The following is a 13,371-nucleotide window of genomic DNA, read 5'->3' on the forward strand; positions in this document are numbered from 1 at the left end:
CGATAAGGTCAAGCGTGGTAAGAAACGGCCGGTTCTCGATTCAACTGACTCGGATTCTTATTATGTAGAGCCATGGCTGCCGTTCAACGGGTTGCTGAATCCTCACTGGAGATGCTGGTCGAGAAAGGACTTCAAGAATGGAATGTGTGAGAGGGGTGTTCCCAAGAGGATAAGAATCCGCCCTACGCCCATGTCGCCGCTCTCGCAGTGTGTGCTGGCTAGTGAGATTTAGGGATCACCGTGATGATGATGATGACGATAATAGGGTAGCTGGTTGTTATCAAGTCTGCTTGTTTGCTGGTTTCTCGCAGTTGAAGTTCGAAGATGTCCTTCTCGTGGTTTTGTTCACTCTGGTGGATTGTGGATATAGTGTGGGTGATGGGCCTTCCTGGGACTCAACTTGACATGGAGAACAGACTCTTACTTTTTTAGTACCTACGAAAGGTCACGCGTTCGAGGCCACAGAGCATGGTTTATCTGTCAACGAAGTAGACGGAAGGGGTGACATCGTTGCTGGGAGGTGGTGGTTGAAACGATATTTGCTATGAGATTTGCTGCCTGCCTTGTGACAATGTACTGCTGATTTGAACGGGGATGTATCTAAGCCGAAAAGACACGAAAAAAAAAAGTCTGTGTATTAGGCATTGAACAAATTCTTCATCAATTAAATAATAATCTTGTCAAAGAGCAGCGAGGCTGAATTGAAAGGGAATAAAAGGGGAGTTGACCGGACTCGGCCTGTTCATCAGGAAGTGAGATACAGCTAGGAAACAAGTAAGGAGAAGAAAAGATACATGCATCCACCGACCAGCCTGCCTATCCGAATATCACAGGGAGCTTATACCGACCGAACACCTAGCATGGAAGCAAAGTCATATATCATAGAGAAGATTAACACAGAAAGAAAGACAACAAGAAAAGACAAATTGATAGTAGGAAATTAAATGTCCAGTAAGAAAGTTACACGCTGACAAGCGAAAGTGAAAATAGGGTAAAGAAAGGGTATAAAAGCCATATCATCGACTGATATTCCTTGATCAACGGACAGGGACACGGAGATAAGAGACTGAGGGCTACTTTAATGAAGCCAGCTCCCTTTCCTTTGCACGCAAAGCTTCACGCATCTTCTCTGCCTCACGCTGCAGCTGAGCTCTTCTCGCCGCCTTGACGTTATCGTCAGCTGTGGGTGTAAGAGACGGCGGGGGAATAGAGTGGCTGCCATGTGCTGGCTGGGTAGACGGGGTTTTCACTGGATTCGGTGAATAAGAGCGACTGCCAGGTTGAGGTTGAGTTTGTGTCTGGGATCTGGCTGGAGGGTTTGAGCCAAGAGCAGAATCGACGTGGGATTCGGTAAAACTGGGATCTGTATGGTTGAGCAAGGAGGAGATTGAACTTAGACGGCCTGAATTTGGTAGACCGCGAGCACTTGCTGGGTATATGGGAGGGAGGTGTGCAGAAGCTGAAATGTCGGACTGTATACGAGTAGCTGGGGGTGCGGATTCAGTAGAGGTGCTTTCAGAGTGAGTCCGTTTCTTAGTGTTGGGGGAGTGATTGATCAGAGTGTTTAGGCCGGGGGAGGAGGTAGATTGTGTTGGTTTGCTGTAGTAGCCTGTGAAGTCGATAGGTGGAGGAGCACTATGAGGAAACTGGGCGGCCCCGTAGCTAGGTCCTCCATTCTCAGACGAAGGGTAGGCATTGCTATCGGCATTACTAGTTGCAAGGCTGGCAGAGTGTAGCTCAGGGGAGACTGAAGAATTGTCTGAAGACCCAGCTCCTGGAGAACGGTCTCTAAGAGCTGGAACGACCCGCTTTCGTCTTTTGATAACTGTTTTTTTCATAGCAACGGGCCGATGACTCCCATGAAGCCGGTAATAGAGGCCTGGACATCACTGATTAGCAAAGCTGCGAAGAAGAGATAAACTGAGAAGAGTCTACTTACCACAAGCATTACATATGGTATTCCCCTGGTCATCTCTCCTCCAGAGCGGAGTGAGGGTAGTGCCACAGTTCTGACAAGCCTTGGGCATTCCGCTGGCATCCTGGGATGCGCTGTCTAAAGCATCCAGTCCGCTCTGAGCCTGTTCTTCGCTTGTCTGAGCAGATGGAGATGCTCTCGCTTGACGGACTGAAGGAGCTCGAGGAGCTGCCTTGTATACGCGGTTATTGTACGCCGGGCATCCATCGCATCCTACCGCGCCGCCGGTTCCGTTACAGCTCCCGCCACCGGGACAGGTGCCTGCCGGAGTAGATCCACAGCCGGATGCGTTCTGAGCAGACACATCACTCGCAACAGGAGAAGCTCTTGGATCTGAAGTTGAGTTATTCGCATAGCCACTGCTTGCGTTTGCTCCGGAGTCACGGACCCGGTTTGTAGGTCTGTCCGTGTTTCTAGCTTTGAGATATAGGCCGCAAGCGTTGCAGATAGTTGAACCAGACAGTGATCGGCGCCATAAAGGAGTTCGTTTTGTTCCACAGTTCCTGCGTAGAGAATGCTATGTTAGCATATCTGCCTAGTAGACGTACGAACTGTGTAGGTGGTTGTAACATGCGAGCACTTACACACACTGGTGTCCCAAGAAGACCTCTGTATTCCGCGAAGCCTTTGGCGACGCTCTCGAGCGACTTGAGCTTTCTGGCGCCGATATTTGCTCCGAGGCTTGACTGTGCTGTTGCTGCTGCTGCTGCGACTCACTCTGATTTTGATCACTCGAGGCAGCGTCGTCCATGGCTGCACCTGTACCGACGCTTGCCTTATCTCCGTCAGGCGACCGGCTGGCGTCAAAGTTATCAGGCCGGAAGTCCGCGACGCCTCGCGCAGAAGAAACCAGCTGATGTGCAGCATCAAGGTCCTCGGCAGATGGCTGGCGTATCATATCGCGTTTTGTAGCTGGGAATCCGCGTACGGTATCTGATGAAGATCGAAGAGTGAGCATCGGCAGCGTCCGTACCTATCGGGTATATTTTCTTCTTAAAGAGACCCTCCTCCGTGAGAAGTCACCCCCCAAAATACGCTAGTAAGCCCGAGTCAAACGACGGGGCAACCGTTGGGGTAAAAGATAAGACTGTTTGTTTGCGATCGGGGGGGTCTTTTGGGGGTCGTTTGATCAGGACGTTTGCCACTGGCGAAAATGCTTCAAGCGACAAGCAGAGAGAGTTTTATACGCTGGACAATATATGCTATAGTAGGAGGGCGAGGGTAATATGGCAGCCTTCAGTGCTTCTGGTCCTTCGGTATTGAGTTAGCAACAATATTTGCTCATGTCTTGCCGGCTGCAGGCTCCTTTAAGCCGAAGCTTTGGACGGTCGAGAATGAGGAGTCGTTATACTGCGAAAGCCAGCGCTGACGAGAATAAGGAGAATGAAGGATCTTCTTACCAAAGGGGCCAACAGAGAAAAGGAGCTGAGACGACAGGACAGGCAGAGAAAGAAGACTGCGACAAGAGGATGACACGACAAGCGAAATAGTCAACCTACTATTGGCCAGGAGAGCGGAAGATTAAACTAGGCTCCCAAGATAAAAAAAGTCCCAAGTTGGAGAAATGAAAAAAAAGGAAGAAAAAATGCTTGTCCTTATCAGATCTTCACCAAGGTTTTCGCTTCCTTTTGTTTCGCTTGCCTGAGGTTACCCACAGGGTCGAGTGCCTCAGCTATTCTCTATACACTGATTCTGGGGGCGAAGGGACCGTTGAAAGCGAGGTTGAGACGGATCTGCTGCAAGCGCGCTCGCTTATGCTTGATTCTGGGTCGTGTGATGCTTTTTCTCTCCTTTCGTCATGGTGTTGCTGCGGCTGGTTCTGCGTACGTCCCTTTTTCACGGACGAGCGAATCTGATTATCTCCCCCGTTGATTATCTTATCTTGATCATCAGTGCACGCAGCACGCCACCGCAAGCTTTGAATCTCCGTCCTCCCGCCCTTTAATCCTTCCCTTCCGGTTATCGCCTAGATAAATATTTTCCTGACCTTGCCTTCTATTCTTCTCGTTGCACCTTTTTTTCTCTCCTCCTTTTACGCCCTCGTCGTCACATCTCGTCGTTCTTCCTCTTCGTCTTTCTGCTGATCAGATTTGCTGATAAGAAATTTAACCTCATCAGCCCCACTTGCTAGGCCGTCGCGCTTTCTTATTTTTGGGTCTTGGCGTTGGTAATGGCATCTACATGTTGTCTGATTGGCTAGAGACAAACGTAAGCATAACTCCGAGAATCTTGGTTGGTTATTTCCTTTTTTGGATCGGTAACACGTGATATTACCCTAGTCAGGGAAGTTCGCCCTAGCAAGGGACATGCATGCATTGACTCCAGACAGGGAAAAAAAAGGAGAAAAAGGGGCTAGCGGCAGGGAAAGTGGTGGACTCTTATACCTAAAGTAGCATACTACAGTACAGTGAAGCGGGAGCAAGTTGTGATAATAATGGTATATCCCAAATATGATACTAGCGGAAGACAAGAAGACCGGAAAGTTGTCGATAGGGGGTAGGTCAGTGAAGAAGAAACGGTATAGCCATCCCAGTTCTCATGTGCGTTGCAGGTAAGTAGGGGAAAAGGAATAATGTCGGGATGGATGTGGGATATTCGCAATATTAAGAGCAAGGGCTTAGCGGGATACTCTGTATCGGGAGCGAATTCTTGGTGCGTGTCAAGCTTAGATGGGCCAGGACCACCGTTAAACTTGCTCAGCGCCCCAGCCCGGGTCACCACCATCCTCGCGCATGTTGGCTGGTGGTTCTATGGATGGGATGTACTCGAGCACACAGTAGCCCAGGCCAACGATTCCGATAAGCGATCCGGCAATGATACGCAGAACGTTATACTCGAGGATGATGCAGCCGACGAAGACGTAGACTGCAGTAGATATTAGTAAGGCGCTATATACGTGGGGAATAAGGTTGATGCAACTTACAGATTCCTCGTCCGATGAAGGAGAACATGAAGGACGCATGTCTGGTTATGTATGGTGGAACGTTCGGTACCAGCTCCATACCAGCGGTGGCTGTGATAGAATGTCCACGTTAGTACATCCGTAAGCTATAACATAACATCCACAGCCAGATTATAGACTAGTCCGGACTATAGAAGCACCATACCTAGACCGAAAAGGATGACATAGACTCCAATGATGATATTTCGGCTAAAAAAACGCTAGTAAGTTCTCGCCCAAAATAATGGATCGACAGGCTCGGAAGATGAACTTACAACAGCGGGCCAGAAAAGAACTGACTGATTCCACCCAAGATCATTATAACACCCACCCCCAAGTTGACCAAACGGCTACAGAGTCAAGATATGTTAGCTTCCGGAGTTTTGAGAGAAATAACGCAGCCGCAGAGCCAGCATGGCGCAGGCGGTACTACCGCAGCATATACTCACAATGCATTAGAGAGATCCATTTTGCTTGTTGATATGATACACTAATTGAATGAACAGAGTTGTCGTGAAAGCTATCGTAAAAAGTTCCTCGTTTCTGTCTGGTATCTTCGGAATAACAAAGGGTGCAGAGGGGTGTATAAATTTCGGCGGTGTGCAATACGTTTCAAAAGACAAAAAGCGAATATTAGCCTAGTTTATAGAGCTCGTGGTCGTCGTGAGAGGAGGAATGTCGTGGCCTAGGCAGCGAGGGAGTTCGAGACAGCTAGCTTGCTGACGTCGGCGAGGCTTTAGCGAATAAGGGAGGGTTACGCTTAGCTATCAACACGATTAGCAACGCGATTCCCGATGACACAGAGATGGATGTCACTGATGAGAGCTTTAAAGCCATCACCTTACGTACCTTGGAGCTATTGTTGTTTGCTGTTGAAGCAATTATAAACGCAAGCATCAAGGCGCAAGCATTTGTTATTAGCTTAGTAAGAGATTACGTAGTTGTTGTCACGTGCCTTATTACCTCCTCCCGTTTTAGGAAAGGGGTATTAGTCAAGAGTTGATAGCTTGGAGTGAGAGCGTTTAATTGGGAACAGAATACATCTTATTATGTTTGTATAAAAATATTCAAATTTGGCTGTTTAATTGAGAACGAGTCCCTAAATCATATTCTCTTTAACTCACTGGCGATCTAAGTATGGGCTTCTCGGCGCCAGAGACGTTGACATCGAGGGCTTTACCTGATTAGCGGACACGTATACGGTAGAGGTCTTGGATACCCTAAAGCCGAGCTTTTATCTTCTTTTCTGCCAAAGTCTCCTTCACCAAAGCAGCAACTTCGGCACAGCATCCAAATGAAGTCTGGTATCCGAATCCGCCATGGCCGTAATTATGCACCACGGCAATGCCATCGATCTTGTCCTTTTCAACTCTCGTACCTCCTTGTCTAAGAGGCCGTAGGCCAACGCCATGGCGAATGATATCAAGACCCTCGATACCTCTCTGCTTGCCGTTTTCATCCTTGCCAACAAGTTGAGGGCAGACGGCAACGCATCGTCTCATTATGCGTACTGCTAGGCTGGGTTCTGGCTGGCTATCCCAGCTATTTACCTGGTAGGATCCGCCTAGGATAGTTCCGCCCCCTACAAAAACTGTTAGTCTTTAGTTGATTAGTGTGAAGTGAATACTTACCGGCTGCCCTCATCATCACGTAGCAAGCTTCGTCATCCCCATCATCACAGCCAGATAAGGAATACATGGCACCTGGGTCGTTTCGTACAACCACAACCTGGCCGCGAGCAGGGTACATCTTAGTATCCTCGACTCCGCCTAGCTTCAGTGACCCGAGGCCGGTACAGTTGACGATAACATCAGGCCTCTGGCCAGAGGAATGTACTTTGGCGGCTTCGGATAAATGTTTGAAGGTAGCACGCTTGAAAACGACTCCATTCTTGCAGCACTGTGATACCAACCATGCCAGGTAGATGGGCGCATTCATGCAAACTGAAGTGAACTCAGCTTGGTTATCTACTCCTTCTGGAAGATCACTATCGGGAGTAAGTGTGAACTTTGTAGACGGCTGTTAGCTATATCATGATCGTAATTTCGATTCAAACATGGGATATTTGGGTATAAGAGATCCATACACCAGGCACAATGTCCTTGTACCAAGGATCAGGACGGAGTAGCTCTTTGAACCATAGTCCTGTAGAAGAATTTGCATCCTTCTTTCGATTTATTACAACCGACTCTGTATTTATAAATTAGTATAGCTAATGTTTTAGACGTATTTTGAGCATTCTTACTTTGGAAATGTATGCCAGCTTCCGGGTGATTTTGAGCCAGGTCTTCAAGAACAGGCCAGGTGTTTGTTTCCCACCGGGCATGCGCAGAGCCTTCAGCACCAGTTCTATTCCACAAACAATGCGTGAATTGACCATTGATTAGCATACCGGAGGTAGAATGCAACTAGCCGGGCGGCCTGGGCCATGCCATGGCCCGACTAAAGTGAACCTTCATTAGGATCTGGAAAACCATTGAACATACGGAAGGAAGTTGGCACCAGCCCACATGGAGCAGTATTCAATGTCATAGTCCCCAGGCATATGCTTTGCAGCAACAGTGACCTGGTTCGACTTATCTTTGGAGAGCAAGTATGCGGTCGTTAACCCGATAACTCCACCCCTGCGAAAGGTGCATTAGAACAAAAGAACAAAGAGCAACACTTGAACCCTGGCACCAACATACCCAATAACAACAATTTTGTTAGTAGCCGCCATTCTGCTACGTGCAAGGAAGGCTTTTTGGTGGTTGATGAAGGGAAGACGAGCAAGCGAAGAGGACGAGGAATCAGACAAGCCCGAGGTAAAGCCGGGTTATAAATAACTAGTCATAGGCCAGAGCTTAACTTCGGGGCTCCGCTTCTCCGCGTTTGGGGAAATTACCGATATCAGCACAGCGAAGCATGGCTTCAGTGTGGCCTTGTTTGTCCAGTGTAACTTGGAGTCACTATCTTTTGTTAAATGGCTGGCCAGAAAAAAAGAGAAGTTTTAATTCATGCGACGCCTCATTTGGTTGTCAGAAAGCCTAGCGCCCTTGTTCGAGTAACACCCCAACTAGCGACCTCCCACCTAAGCATTTGACATATATAGCTGATAGCGGACACTCATATATTCCCCTACTTACGGTCTCAGCGGATTCTTGCAGTTGTCAGCCCCAGGAGCGTCAGCCCTAGCGGTACCCATCCGTTGATTTGACCCTGGAACCTGGAAACTTTACAGTCTAGTTCAAACAAGGGCGATAGCGGACCACCAATGCATCTAACGACGGAGGACCACTTGACTATATACCAGAAATCCAAAAGCTGCAAGGGTTTTACTCTCTAGGACTACTAACAGCGGCCTCAATGATGTTGTGGACACCAGGGCGAGCTTTGGTACAGACAGGCCATGCTTTCATCAATACGTTAAACTTGGGCATTCCGTCTATCTGCTGCAAGTAGAACTGTCACCTTTGCACGGTGTGTGGGCACTACGGAAGCGGTCATCTCGGTATTCTAGTTATGGTTCTCGAAGGTCTGGGATGATTTCCTCGGAGATAATACGCCTTTATCTTCGATATAAATAACTCGGGAGCAAATGCATATGGGTCCTTCATTTGCCGAGAGATGGCACTGATTCTAGTTTGTTTAAATAATAATCCTTATCCTTTAAATAGAGGACATTCCTATGCTTCATTCCAAGAATGAACCAATGACGAGGGGGAGTGATCAACAAACATCGTTGCTAGGCCCTAGAAGCGATGCTTGACGGTGTAAGGTTGAGTTGTTGATTATCTTTTTTTTTGGCCTGAAACCTTCGTCATTTTGATGACTGACTAATCCCTATATAACTAGCTCAATGCGTTTAAAAAAACCATAGAACGACCAGCAATTTTACCCGCAATTCTTTCCTCGAACATCCCAATTCAAGCCCCGAAGATGGATATGCACGATAAATTTACGAGATCATGCAAAATACACTCTATGTCAACAGGTCCGCGGACATCTAGTCACGATGTAGCGGTGTGGATCGTCGAAATACCTTGGACTACCTGGCTGACCATCAATGGACACTGGCTCCCATGCAGAGCACCCAGAGCGTTGGTACGGGGCTGGACGAAAATGACCAATCAATATGCTATATTTATGTCTTGCGTTGGAATATCGCTAAGCTGGGACTTTCTTCTCTGAGCGTGACCATCATTTACGTGAGAGTGAAGTTGTCGTCTGTCGCTGCCCACTACTTTGGAGGAGTGGCCCTGGGTTTATATATGTCCTGGATAGACATTGAATCTTTCCTGAATTTGGAGTGAAAAATCCTGTATATGCCTGCGGGATTAGCGCACTACCTGTGGTTCACACAGAACTTGATAGTTAACGTAATGAGGGGAGATAGTCTAGGCCCTAGCTACTCCGTACGGTTAACTCGTGAATAGACGTCAGAGGAGCTCTATCGAAATTAGGTTACTTGCCAGGGAATCCTTCGACTCTGGCGGCTTGATTTATAGCAGAGTTCTCCAGAACTCCTCTCCGGACCCATCTTTGCTCTTCCAGGAGGTACTGAAGGTAACCTATCCAGTACAGAATACAAAGTACAAGAGAATTAATTACCACGATTTTCTCTTCTGGTATTTGGTCTCTTTCGTCTCACTTTTGACGGGAAATACTCGCAACCGTGTTTCTGAGCTCACAAGGGGCGATGCGCCTTTTGGAGACAATGAAAAAGTAATAATGCCCTTCATTATTACACTAGCAGGCAATTGACACTGCAGGGGCATCCTTGCAGTACCATTATAACCGTTATGGAACCTTTGGAACCAGAGTAATGAAAGATGCTGGTCAATTTTTGGAGAAAATATCTGCTGTCCGCGGATTTTTGCTGCCTCCTGGCTTTTCAGAACAGTTATTACTGCGTATTGCTCTTCAGGCCGGAGGGGAAAAAATGGCAGAGATGGGGAAAAGCATTGGATCGATGCACTCTGCCTTCCAACTACTTAAGCTGACGGCTGTTAAAACACTGATGGCCGCAGCACTTATCTGGATGGTGATATTCCAGTACTGTCGATAACAGTTCTGGCGGGACCCTCACTCTGCCTTTTTCAACGACAGAGCTGGTGTATATGACTTGGGGTATAGTATGAGTCGAGAGAGAGAGGCGCACCGCTTCATTACTAGGAATAATGCGCGTGTCGAGCCGCCTGCTTCCGTCAAAGGTGGTGCGGATCCATTGTTCTGTGTTGCGTTTGTGACTGTCCGGAGAGAGGCAGATGACTACTTCGACCCGTCTATTGGATCTCTTCTCGTAGGACTTGATCCACGAGAAAGACGAACACTTCATCTTCGCATCCTCTTCGCCGATACGGACCCGAAGAGACATCCGAGTTGGGGCCAAATATGGGTTGACCGGCTCGCGGATGTCGCAGAGAGCTACAATGTCACTGCGAGTCAGTTGGAACATCTCAAGAAACTGGAAACTGAAAGGAATTATTATGAAAAAGGAGTGTTGTGAGTTTTGTTTTGTTCAGTTTTATACAGGAAGGTGCTGACCAGCTAATGATCATGTATACACCTTGAATTCCTGTAAGAAATCCAACGCCCCGTACACCGTGGTATTGGAGGACAACATCATCATCGCGGAGGGCTGAATGGCAAAGACGCTAAGAGCATTAGCCGATATCAAGCGAATGCCGTCGAAAAAACGACCTTGGATATACCTTCGCCTCTTCTACACAGAAACAGCCCTCGGGTGGGAGTCGTCTGACTTTGCCTATGGGAACATGCCTCTTGTCTTTGCAACTGCCATGCTGTTTACTTTCTCCTGTCTGGCCGTCGTCCGCCGGCTCCGCTCCTATCGTTCCCTGATCGACTTCCCTACCACTCTGGCAATAAGCGTGATCTGTGTCCCGGCCTTTATTGCCCTTATGTATATGATCGGAAAATACTCGTTATCCCCCCTACATGGAGTTGCGGAGATAGCTCCATACGGATGTTGTACGCAGGGAATGGTGTTCCCAGGGATCAGGTCGATGGTCTTAGAGCTTATCTTCAAAAGAGGAGCCATGGGCACACGGATACCATGATAGAAGAGTGTGCGGAAGAAAGCAAACTAACGAGATATGCTCTTATTCCGCAACAGCTGCAGCATGTCTGGCTCAAATTTAGTCGCGATAGCACCGAACTGAATGCGCAGAGTACTTGGGCTTTTTACTTTTGAGCAAAATGTACCGAAGCTACTGAGGAAGGAGCATGATGAAATTTTACAGGATAGAGAGATTGGAGTACTTTTGGATAAGCGCGGTGTAGGTAAATAGCAGAGAGGATACCCTCTGCATATATACATCCCTGCATATTACATTAATATTTTCATCTCTAAATGATATAAACTACGACTTGGCTCGAAACATATGAAAAAGAGTATACAGCACTAGCTTCTTGGGGTATTGGCCTGTTGTAGAAGTATCTGGGAGGAGCTGTAGTGTATGATGTTATCGATAGACGTCATTGACCCAGGTCAAATTTTCGTGACTCGGACGGTTTGCAGTAAGCTCGGGATATCTCGTTGCAAGGGGAAAAGTCAACGACGTCAGCGTTTAAGCTTGTTTTGCACAAATATTTCCAGCGCCATACAAACACACAAACTTAATACCGGATATCTCTAGTTGACGTCGGTCACGGCTTCCCTTGGGAAGTCAATAGCGTCATCGACTCGCTGTAGGAAAGAGTGATCTTGCCAGCTTGAAGATGGGTATAAATATCTCGCTTCCTGGCCTTCTTCCTCTTCTTCCTCTTCTTCTTCCTCTCTCACCAAAACTTCACTTCTTCATATCATGGTATCATACTAGACGAATAATATCATACTATCAAGCTGTTTTCAACACAGCATTGCCTCATCCTCACAGTGGTATATCGCGCTCTCATTCCACATCCACCCCACGAGCAGCCTACTGACTCCTGAAAATTCGAAACAACAGATATCCACCCTGCGATACCCTCGCATCACTGTGCTGTATATCCAAGGCCAGATACACTTCTTCTGGCCTTTTGATATCTAACGTTGTTGTTGTTGTTGGTAAGTCTTTCCCAAAGAAGCCTAGCGCCTGCTCCATGGGGCTCTGCAGCATCACATGACCTCCCCTCTCCCGTCTTACCTAAGCACATCCCTCTTGGCATCCTTAAGTCCATGTAACTTCCGAGCTTCCTCAGCGCAAGACGAGGCGAGAGACGACAGAGCAACAGGCTGTATCTATACAAGCAGACATCCAGCTCGTCTTGCTGCCGATCACCACCCTTTGCCTGCGCCTTTCTCTTTGCTTTGCCGGAAGCTGCGGGCTTCCCCGGCAAGGGCCCCGTTCCCATCCCATTCACAAGCTTCTCTCTTGGCCAGCCTTCTTTTCTTTTTCTGCTGCCTTCATTGTCTTTTCTTTTCTGGCCGATTGTTATACTCACCCTCTACTACACTCCTGCTACGTTCCCCTTGCATATACCTCTCTGTACCAGACGCCTCTCCCAGTGAGAGTGCACCTGCTGCTGCATTTCCACCGTTTGAGGGACTCTGATGCCCTCAATTGCTGCCTCTACTTCCCCATGATTGACTCACGGGCGGTACCACTTCGATCATGGCTGACTCCATCTCCCACGGCAGGATCGTGCCCATCATGTCTCCGGCAAGATTAACTTCTCAGCCGGGAGGCAAGGGGTCCGGGAAGCAGGCTGGGGGAGCAAAGATGCTGCAGGAGGACGACCTGCACATCGAGTGCCTGAAGGAGCGGCGGCTCTACGCCGTACCAACCCCGGGAGACGGTGAGTGTCACTGCATCGCCTTGAGAAGTAGTTGGGATGGCCTAGCTAACCGCTGTCATATAATGAAAAATAAAAAGGCAATTGCCTTTTTTACTCCCTTTCCGACCAGCTCTACGGTCACCAGGGCCGGCAAGGAGAAATCCGGGAACGACTGGTCGAACACATCCGCACAAACGCGGCATACTTTGTGCAGTTTGTGCCGGATGTAGGAGGGGAGAGGAGAGCTCCCAGGCGAGCAGCAGCTGCCCGGTCCAAATCACAGTCATACAGTGACCGGGCAGCGACCTCGGAGGGCCAGTGGGCCAAATTCGAGAAGCTGCTCACGCAGATGAAGGAGACCGGGTTCTGGGGCGGGTCGGTGGAGATCCAAGCCTTCTGCCAGGCTTACCAGAGGGATGTCTACGTCTATACAGACCAGGGCATCACTCCCTTCACCAGCCATGGTAGCCTGGAAGGCAGGGAGAACCAGCCGGTGCACATTGCCTATCACGTAAGTAATATATATATATATATATATATATTTATACATTATGTGTTAAGTTCACTAGCATAATCTAACGGTTATATATAGAACTTCCAGCACTATTCATCAGTGCGGAGTGTTGATGGGCCGCACGACGGGGTTCCTGAGCTCTCGCGGCCCCTGGGATGCCAGGGCAGCAGCTCATCCAGCGAG

General features: G+C 48.3%; 7 protein-coding genes across 7 annotated transcripts in view; 4 read left to right on the forward strand and 3 right to left on the reverse strand.

Annotated features, from left to right (window-relative positions):
* The window catches only part of TERG_05074 (uncharacterized protein), a gene marked incomplete at its 3' end in the record, with an annotated part of 2,940 nt that extends 2,708 nt beyond the window's left edge, over positions 1 to 232 (forward strand). Inside the window, exon 2 of the mRNA XM_047748365.1 lies at positions 8 to 232. Coding sequence (XP_047604346.1) covers positions 8 to 232 — 225 coding nt within the window. The remainder of the gene's footprint in view (positions 1 to 7) is intronic.
* Positions 233 to 1,073: 841 nt separating this feature from the next.
* TERG_05075 (uncharacterized protein) lies at positions 1,074 to 2,933 on the reverse strand (the record flags this gene model as incomplete). Its single annotated transcript, XM_003234431.1, has 3 exons — positions 1,074 to 1,879; positions 1,940 to 2,478; positions 2,560 to 2,933. The coding sequence occupies 3 exons, from the start codon at positions 2,931 to 2,933 to the stop codon at positions 1,074 to 1,076; spliced, it is 1,719 nt and encodes a 572-aa protein (XP_003234479.1).
* A 1,728-nt stretch (positions 2,934 to 4,661) lies between these two features.
* Positions 4,662 to 5,385, reverse strand: TERG_05076 (uncharacterized protein; the record flags this gene model as incomplete). The annotated part of the gene is made up of 5 exons (XM_003234432.1): positions 4,662 to 4,840; positions 4,899 to 4,988; positions 5,083 to 5,126; positions 5,192 to 5,266; positions 5,366 to 5,385. The coding sequence occupies 5 exons, from the start codon at positions 5,383 to 5,385 to the stop codon at positions 4,662 to 4,664; spliced, it is 408 nt and encodes a 135-aa protein (XP_003234480.1).
* A 751-nt stretch (positions 5,386 to 6,136) lies between these two features.
* Positions 6,137 to 7,461, reverse strand: TERG_05077 (uncharacterized protein; the record flags this gene model as incomplete). The annotated part of the gene is made up of 5 exons (XM_003234433.2): positions 6,137 to 6,498; positions 6,548 to 6,923; positions 7,003 to 7,106; positions 7,162 to 7,265; positions 7,403 to 7,461. The coding sequence occupies 5 exons, from the start codon at positions 7,459 to 7,461 to the stop codon at positions 6,137 to 6,139; spliced, it is 1,005 nt and encodes a 334-aa protein (XP_003234481.2).
* Positions 7,462 to 9,837: 2,376 nt separating this feature from the next.
* Positions 9,838 to 10,404, forward strand: TERG_12238 (uncharacterized protein; the record flags this gene model as incomplete). The annotated part of the gene is made up of 2 exons (XM_047751225.1): positions 9,838 to 9,939; positions 9,967 to 10,404. The coding sequence occupies 2 exons, from the start codon at positions 9,838 to 9,840 to the stop codon at positions 10,402 to 10,404; spliced, it is 540 nt and encodes a 179-aa protein (XP_047606497.1).
* A 136-nt stretch (positions 10,405 to 10,540) lies between these two features.
* Positions 10,541 to 10,975, forward strand: TERG_12239 (uncharacterized protein; the record flags this gene model as incomplete). Its single annotated transcript, XM_047751226.1, has 1 exon — positions 10,541 to 10,975. The coding sequence occupies one exon, from the start codon at positions 10,541 to 10,543 to the stop codon at positions 10,973 to 10,975; it is 435 nt and encodes a 144-aa protein (XP_047606498.1).
* A 1,303-nt stretch (positions 10,976 to 12,278) lies between these two features.
* The window catches only part of TERG_05079 (uncharacterized protein), a 2,219-nt gene continuing 1,126 nt past the window's right edge, over positions 12,279 to 13,371 (forward strand). Inside the window, exons 1-3 of the mRNA XM_047748366.1 lie at positions 12,279 to 12,695; positions 12,773 to 13,185; positions 13,267 to 13,294. Of these exons, the coding sequence (XP_047604347.1) occupies positions 12,512 to 12,695; positions 12,773 to 13,185; positions 13,267 to 13,294 (625 nt within the window). The 5' untranslated portion in view covers positions 12,279 to 12,511. The remainder of the gene's footprint in view (positions 12,696 to 12,772; positions 13,186 to 13,266; positions 13,295 to 13,371) is intronic.

This window comes from Trichophyton rubrum (assembly GCF_000151425.1).
Source record: "Trichophyton rubrum CBS 118892 genomic scaffold supercont2.5, whole genome shotgun sequence".
NCBI classification, from domain to species: domain Eukaryota; kingdom Fungi; phylum Ascomycota; class Eurotiomycetes; order Onygenales; family Arthrodermataceae; genus Trichophyton; species Trichophyton rubrum.